Source organism: Leptonychotes weddellii, chromosome 15, assembly GCF_054177405.1.
Source record: "Leptonychotes weddellii isolate Sample4059 chromosome 15, ASM5417740v2, whole genome shotgun sequence".
Taxonomy (NCBI): Eukaryota; Metazoa; Chordata; class Mammalia; order Carnivora; family Phocidae; genus Leptonychotes; species Leptonychotes weddellii.
In genome coordinates, this window is record NC_138383.1 from 10,144,911 (window position 1) to 10,152,883 (window position 7,973).

A 7,973-nucleotide genomic window follows, 5' to 3' on the forward strand; every position below is an offset into this window, starting at 1 on the left:
CTTTCATTTCTGCCCTTAGAGACTCTATGTTGCCATTAATTGATTTCTCCATTCTAGCCATTGTCTTCACAATTGCTAGCCTGAATTCCATCTCCGACATCTTGGTTATATCTACATCCATTTGTAAATCTGCAGGATAAGTCATAATCTCTGAGTCTTTTCTATTTTGGGGGCTCCTCCTCCTAGTCATTCTGTTGATGGGTATTTGAGGGAATGTATGAGTCCAAATTATTGACCAGAACCCAAGCAAGATGCACCTGTTTTCTTGGGACCTTAGGGTTGCTGGCCTCTTGTTTTCCCAGCCTGTCTTCTGCGGGAGGGGCCTGCCACACTGTTACTCAGGCAGCCCTGTTTGGGCGGAGTTGCCCTGCCCCCCTGTGGCGGGGGATGGGCTCAATGGGAATCAGTTTTTGGGGTTTTTGTTCTCTGGTGGCTTTCCCTGGCGGCTTTCCGCGTCTCTTTCCGTGAGTCACAGCAGAAGAGACCGTTTCCAACCCTCTGCTTCAGAGCAGAGAGACGGCAGTCTGTTCTTCAGTGAGCTCTCCAGGCCACACTGTCTCCATTTCTGTCCGTGCTGCTCTAAACTGCAGCGTCCTGGGTTGTGCGCCCCTCCACAGGGCTCCCAGTCCTGCCTCCAGGTTGGAGCACGTCTCTGCCCTTTGTGCTTCTAAAACCGCCAGCTGCCCCCAGATTGCAGGCGCGACCCCGCCGCTCCGAGTTTCTGCCCCTGGGGCTGCCCTAAAGTTCTTTCCCCGCTGCTACTGTTCTGCGAGTCTGTGCCCCGTCCCCAGGCACCCTCCCACTATCGTTTATCCTCCGATATCTGCCCCTGGAATCACGGCTCCCCGCTTTGTACCTTGAAACCAACCGCCTGCGATATTCTGTTTGTAGAGATCCAGATCTTCTTACATCTCAGGCTGGTTTCGTGGGTGCTCAGAGTGTTCTGGTGAAATAGGGTCCCCTATTCCTCCGCCATCTTTCCTTCCCCCTTAAATAGTTTTCTATAATAAATATGAATTTCTATAATACTTACTGTTTTAGCTTTTTAATTTTTGTGTATTTATTTATCTTTTTAATTAAAAATTTTTATTGAAGTACAATTAATATACAGTGTTATATTACTTTCAGGTGTACAATATAATGATTTCAATATTTCTATCACTTGCAACAACATAGATTATAAAGGGTATAATGCTAAGTGAAAGAAGTCAGAGCAAGACAAATACCGTAAGATTTCACTCATATTTCGGTGATGCTCAGAAAATTTAGGTATTTATTAGCTACATGTCAGTTTCTTGAGTGTGAGATTGGAGAAAAGGCTACATGTGTTTCTAAAACTGGTTTACTTTCTTAGGTAGAACTGAAAGGATGTGGTTCAGTTTGGGATGATCAGGCAGACAACACGGTCAACTTCCTGGGATATTGTCCTCAGGAGAACGTGCTCTGGCCCAACCTGACAGTGAGGGAACATCTGGAGGTCTTCGCCGCCATCAAAGGGCTGAGGAAAGGGGACGCCACCGTTGCCATCGCAAGGTAAAGAGAGGTCATGTGATTCCTTTTTGTCCAGAGACAGGGAGGCTATTCCACTGATGATAATTTCACTGATAAAGAATGGAGAGCAGAGGGGCACCTGGGTGGCTCAGTCGTTAAGCGTCTGCCTTCGGCTCAGGTCATGATCCCAGAGTCCTGGGATCGAGCCCCACATCGGGCTCCCTGCTCAGCGGGGAGTCTGCTTCTCCCTCTCCCACTCCTCCTGCTTGTGTTCCCTCTCTCGCTGTGTCTCTGTCACATAAATAAAATCTTAAAAAAGAAAAAAATGGAGAGTAGAAATGATGTCTGCACCTTTTCAGAGAGTGTCCACGGTAGAGCAGGGATGGAGGGACGGGCGCTGTTTCCTGCATCCTTGATTGAGGAATCTTTAAAAAAAATAATTGTATAAAATAATTGACAATGTTAAATGAGTGAATAATCATGAATAATCATCCATTTCAGTTCCAAATTCAAAATTCTAGTTATTCTTTAGAACTTTTTATGAGGTGGAAAATCTTTCCTGTTCTGAAACAAACTTTTTCTCTTTAATCATGAGTTTCAGAATAATAGTGCCCAGCTTCCCTCCAATGCTATTACTCTTCTGTGGGATTACAGTTTCCAAAGATCCTCTTTGGAACTGACATTCTCCTCCTGTTTTCCATCAGATTGGTGGATACTTTCAAACTGCATGACCAGCTAAATGTTCCAGTGCAGAAATTACCGGCAGGAGCTACCAGAAAGGTATGTGGGATGTTTGATGTTATTCTGAGGGCTGACGTGGTGGCAGGGAATAAGGTGCTTCTCTGTCTTTCAGTTGTGTTTTGTGCTGAGCATCCTGGGAAATTCGCCGATCCTGCTTCTGGATGAGCCATCGACAGGCATGGACCCAGCAGGGCAGAGGCAACTGTGGTGAGCATAACCCTCAGAGCTACGAGTATAAACCTCATGTCAAAGTTGTGTTTTTAAACTGATCTTAGATGGGGCACCTAGCTGACTCAGTCAATAGAGCATGCAATTCTTAATCTCAGGGTTGTGAGTTCAAGCCCCATGTTGGGTGTTTAGCTTACTTAAAAAAAAATTCTTTTAATTAAAAAAAAACCTGATCTTGGAAAATCAAATCCACTCATTTCTAATTTAGTGGAGATAATCCATATCATTAGGAAAATAAATATTTCACAAATAGATTCTCTCATGTTGTATCATAATCATGTGGTATTAATGTTAAAAAAAAAAAACTCTTAAGCATTTTGTTGGAATTTTAGGTCTTGCAATTTGGAGTTCAATTTTTTTAATTATTGAGGTATATGTATTGAGGTGGTTTTTTTTTTTTAAGTCTATTAACTTACATTTTTTGTCCATTTCCTTTTCTTCCCCCCTTTACCAAATCTGTCAAATTTGCTTATCCAGTTTTTCTTAGTTTTTAAATTGTTTTTACTTTCCTTTCTAGGATGTACCATTTGAATTAATAAAATCATCCAATCTAATTTCATATTTGTGACTATCCAATAGTTTCCCTACTTCTTTAAAGAACTTCACTGTGGAAATTTTATACAAATGTAAAGAGAATCATTTATGAACCCAGTATACCCCTGACCTATTTCAACAGTTACCCATATAAGTCACACCTTTTTTCATTTTACCTCCACCCATTCCCTTTTCTCCACTCCTATCAGTTTGAAGCACATACTAGGCAGCCTATCCTTTATTTATAAATATTTCAATTAGTTTCTTCAAAGGATAGGAAGTTTTCTTTTTTAAAAACTTTAGCAGAATACCATTAGCATACCTAAAAATATTAAACACTTTTCTTTATATTATCAAAAAACCTAATCAGTATTCACATTTCTGGTTTTTAAAATTAGAAATATGACTTATAAATATGATTCATAAACTATATCTTATCTACACAATTTTCCCTCCATTTCTCTTTTTTTCCTACCCTTTTTTTAACAGTGATTTTTTTTGGGCTCATTTCAGGCAGATGATCCAGAAAGCCATTAAAAACACAGAAAAAGTGGCACTCCTGACCACCCATTACCTGGCCGAAGCCGAGGCCATATGTGACCGCATCGCTATCATGGTGTCTGGAAGGCTGAGGTGGGTGTCTTTCTGGAGGCTCTGCTTGACCCTCAAAATGAAATTCCCTGTGGAAAGAGCAGAATCACTGTGAGCACCTGGAGTTCTTCCCGTCAGCTCGCTCAGTGATGCCCTTTCCCTTACATTTGAAACTTAAGAATGTAAAAAATTTAAGGGGCAGTATATTTTCCAACATGTTTCCCTTCTTCCCATAGGTGCATCGGTTCCATCCAACACCTGAAAAACAAACTTGGCAAGGATTACGTTCTAGAACTGAGAGTGAAGGAAGCTGCCCAAGTGACTTGGGTCCACGCCGAGATTCTGAAGCTTTTCCAGCAGGCTACACAGCAGGAAAGGTGAAGGAGCTTCTGATGATGGAGAAACTTGTTGGCTTTACCCACTCAGTGGTTTCTTTTCTGCTCTGTGAGGACTTCAGGGTGATTTGACTTCCTAATAAATTAGGGACCTCAAAAACTGATTTACTGATTCTTCCAGATTATAAGAGATTTGGGAGCCACCCAGGAAGCTGTGTCTCCCCCCACCCAGGAAGGCTTGGGGACACCTTACATGGGCCTCCTCAGCCACCCAAGGCTGGGCTTAGAGCAGGACTTGGAAAAATTGGGGGAAAGGAACTTCTCATGCCTGGAACCCACATGGGACCACAGTTGGACCCATGGCGCCCTCCACAGACCTCCCTGAAAATATTTGAAAGATGTAACTATTTAAGGTGAATTCCCCTCTTGGAAACAAACAGCAATCGTGATAATCAAATAGTCTCCCTCTAATGAGTTTTAATGCCTCAAATGGAGAATAGAAAGGTGTGTGTGTGTACCTATATGTGTGTGTGTGTTTGTGTATGTCTGTGTGTCGGGGGAGAGGGGGCCAAGGAGGTGGAGCAAGAACTGAATTTGGAATTCCTTGGAGGGATAAGCACGCCAAAGAAGCAAGTGCTATTTCCATTTTAGCACAGTATAAATGTAATGGAATTATCGAAGTCTACGCAAGGGCAAGTAACTCAGTCCTGTTCCCAGACTCTTGGTGTAACTATGTAGTGGGAAGATCATGAGTGGCAAGGCTGAAGAAGCAGGGGCTGGGCTGGAGAGGGCCAGGCCTGAAGGTCTGGGGGCATCACACTGCTATCTGGGAATGAGCTGAGAATGGGCATGAGGTCATCCAGCTGGAAATGGCACATGGAAGCAAGACGCCACAGATCCCCTCTGGCTCTTCCTCTCTTCAGAGGTCAGGGAAGTTTATAGTTAAAGCCTTTTGAACCCTCCCCATCAGGTCCCTCTCTCTTAACCTCACATCTCCCTTTCCTTAGCTTTCTGGTGAGAAGGATGAAATATTAAATGAATTAATTAATTGCAACCTAATTTAAGCTAAGCAAAGGGATTAGTTCAGATGTCTGTGTTCAACAACAACAACAAAAGGTTTGCATACACTGAGCATAAATGCAATTATTCTGGATTCTTTCTAGAAGAATTATCTCCAACAGCCAGCCACGAAAGACATTTTAAGAATTTTCCATCAGTCATTTTACTTACTTTTTTTAAAAACTTTTTATTGTTATGTTAGTCACCATACATTACATCGTTAGTTTTTGATGTAGTGTTCCATGATTCATTGTTTGCATATAACACCCAGTGCTCCATGCAGAACGTGCCCTCTTTAATACCCATCACCAGGCTAGCCCATCCTCCCACTCCCCTCCCCTCTAGAACCCTCAGTTTGTTTTTCAGAGTCCGTCGTCTCTCATGGTTCATCTACCCCTCCGATTTCCCCCCCTTCATTCTTCCCCTCCTGCTATCTTCTTCTTCTTTTTTTTTTTTAAACATATATTGTATTATTTGTTTCAGAGGTACAGGTCTGTGATTCAACAGTCTGTGAATTGTGTAAGACTGTTGAATTACTTACTTTTTATGTAAGCCATACATTTATTTGTATTACTTTTATTTTCATCAAAGGAAATTGATGTTAATATCAGTATTTATTTTGATGGTCATTTTCTCCCCTTGAAACTCAAGGTCAAATATGACATTTTCATATTCCCAGGTATTCCTCCTTCTTGGTCTATAAACTACCTTTGGTGGATGTTTACCCTCTGTCTCAGACCTTTCGCAAATTGGAGGCAGGTAAGAGTTACCATTGTAAAATAAAACTTTTGAGGAATCAGTTCAGCATCAGGTAATAATTTCGTGGTAGGTAATTGTGTAATCCATTTTAAAAATATGCAAATTCTTAATGGTTTTAAGAATTCTAATGGTAGGTAGTGGTGGGATTTAACCCCAAAAGTGGTTAATCCAGTTCTCTGGAAAGAGGTTTATCTTCAGGGCAGGGACTGGAGCTACAGAAAACACACAGCTGAGCTTGGCTGGTTCTACCGTGAATTCATAACATTAACCTCACAAATTCACAACATTAACCTAGTGGGGGCTGCATTGCCTGTGTGCACAACCCATTTACACCAAGTGTCCTAAATTACTGCTTCACTCCTCTTTCCTTCCCTCCTGCTTTTCTCCCTCAGTTGATGCCCTTGCTTTATATTTCACTAATAAAATAAAAGCCACAGAAAACCTTCCATCCATGTACCCGCCTCCCTGCGTCTGGGTCGTGTGTTCTGCCTTCCTGTCACAGTGAACAAACTGTCTATGTCTCTTGCTAAGTCCGTCCCCTCCATCGTGCGGACTCCTCTTGCCATTCGACACATTGTCTACTTTTTCCCTTCATCCTCATTTTTCTGCTTTCAGCTGGGTCAGTCCCAGCAGCAGACCGTCATGGAGTAATTCCTCACACAGCGTAGTGGTGAAGAGCTCCAAGTTCAGTGTCAGCTGGGAGACACTGGGTAAAGTTACTGAATCCCTGCATGTCTAGGTGATCTGTCTCTAAATGAGGGGTAATATCAGTGCCCACTTGGGCTGGGTCATTAGGAAGATTAAATGAATTCATTTGTGAAGTGTTTAGACTTGTACCAGGCTCATTGTGTTTGAGAGAATATGAATCCCCAGTTTACTCCCTCCACTCTGGACACCCTGACTTCCTAGCTCTTCCTAAATGCTACCAGACATGCATACTCCTGCCCCAGGACTTTGCACTCGCTGATCCTTCTTCCTGAAATTCTACTACTTCCAAATATCCAGCTTGTTTTCTCACTTCTTTCAAGTTTCTGCTCAATTCTTACCTTGTAACTATGGCCAACACCAACCATCCTGTTAAATAAGAGTGCCTGGCACTTCCTGTTTCCTCTACCTGATTTATTTTCCCTCAGTAGTAGCAATCAGCATTTCCTTTATCACATATTTAAGTCCTCATTTATTTAATGCCCATATTCCTGCCACTAGAATGCAGAGTTTTATACACAAAGGCAGGGTTTTGTTTTCATCACTACTCTGTCCCTGGTACCAAGCGTGGCACACACAGAAGAGTCTCAGTGTGTGAGTGGTGAGCTGTGAATACGTGAATATGTAAATGTGGTTTCCTGGCAGGGACGCCCAGCATCAAGCTGGGCACAGCAGATAAACTGGCTGAAGCCAGTTACACGGAAGCACTGGGTCCTTTCAAAGGGAAAGGAATGGATTGAAATCCTCCTTGTGTGTAAGGATGTGTCAATCAATTACGTAGTTCCTCAAGGAACTTACGTTTCCCAGGACACATATACTATGTAATAAAATGTATCAAAATGTAATATGAGAAAATTCTCATATCAAGATTAATTTAATTTGTATTTATATTAACTCTATGACTTTTCATGATTCCCTTCTTTCACCAAGCATTTGCTTATTCAGCTGTATATTCTATTTATGTTAATAGTGTGTATTTTTATTTTGTATGACTTTGAAAAAATTCTTGGTAATAATTTGTAAGCATCTACTAGCAATCTTTTTTTTTTTTTTCCCCAGTGAAACATAACTTTAACCTGGAAGAGTACAGCCTCTCTCAGTGCACATTGGAAAAGGTGGGTCAGCTTTTATGGTTTGTATCATTCCTGTAAATTTCACGTAAAAGTAATTATACATATTTCCTATTTATTTATTTATTTTTTTAAAGATTTTATTTATTTATTTGAGACAGAGAGAATGAGAGAGACAGAGAGCACATGAGAGGGGGAGGGTCAGAGGGAGAAGCAGGCTCCCCGCCGAGCAGGGAGCCCGATGCGGGACTCGATCCCGGGACTCCAGGATCATGACCTGAGCCGAAGGCAGTCGCTCAACCGACTGAGCCACCCAGGCGCCCTTCATTTATTTATTTATTTATTTATTTATTTATTTATTTATTTATTTATTTATTTTTAAGATTTTATTTATTTATTTGAGAGAGAGAATGAGATAGAGCATGAGAGGGGGAGGGTCAGAGGGAGAAGCAGACTCCCT

The 7,973-nt window shown here is 41.7% G+C and overlaps 2 protein-coding genes across 3 annotated transcripts in view; both read left to right on the top strand.

The window, feature by feature from the left end:
• Positions 1-7,973, top strand: part of LOC102734555 (ATP-binding cassette sub-family A member 9-like) — a 135,095-nt gene that overhangs the window by 40,747 nt on the left and 86,375 nt on the right. The gene's annotated exons all lie outside the window — the stretch shown is intronic.
• LOC145717298 (ATP-binding cassette sub-family A member 6-like) lies at positions 520-7,640 on the top strand. Of its 2 annotated transcripts, XM_081804643.1 has the most exons (8): positions 520-1,269; positions 1,355-1,533; positions 2,196-2,271; positions 2,345-2,439; positions 3,508-3,627; positions 3,822-3,962; positions 5,659-5,738; positions 7,503-7,640. In XM_081804643.1, the coding sequence occupies exons 4-8, from the start codon at positions 2,411-2,413 to the stop codon at positions 7,592-7,594; spliced, it is 462 nt and encodes a 153-aa protein (XP_081660769.1). In that variant the 5' UTR covers positions 520-1,269; positions 1,355-1,533; positions 2,196-2,271; positions 2,345-2,410; the 3' UTR covers positions 7,595-7,640. The 2 variants fall into 2 exon arrangements, with proteins under 2 accessions (XP_081660769.1, XP_081660768.1); XM_081804642.1 differs by lacking the exon at positions 520-1,269 and having other exon boundaries at positions 1,277-1,533.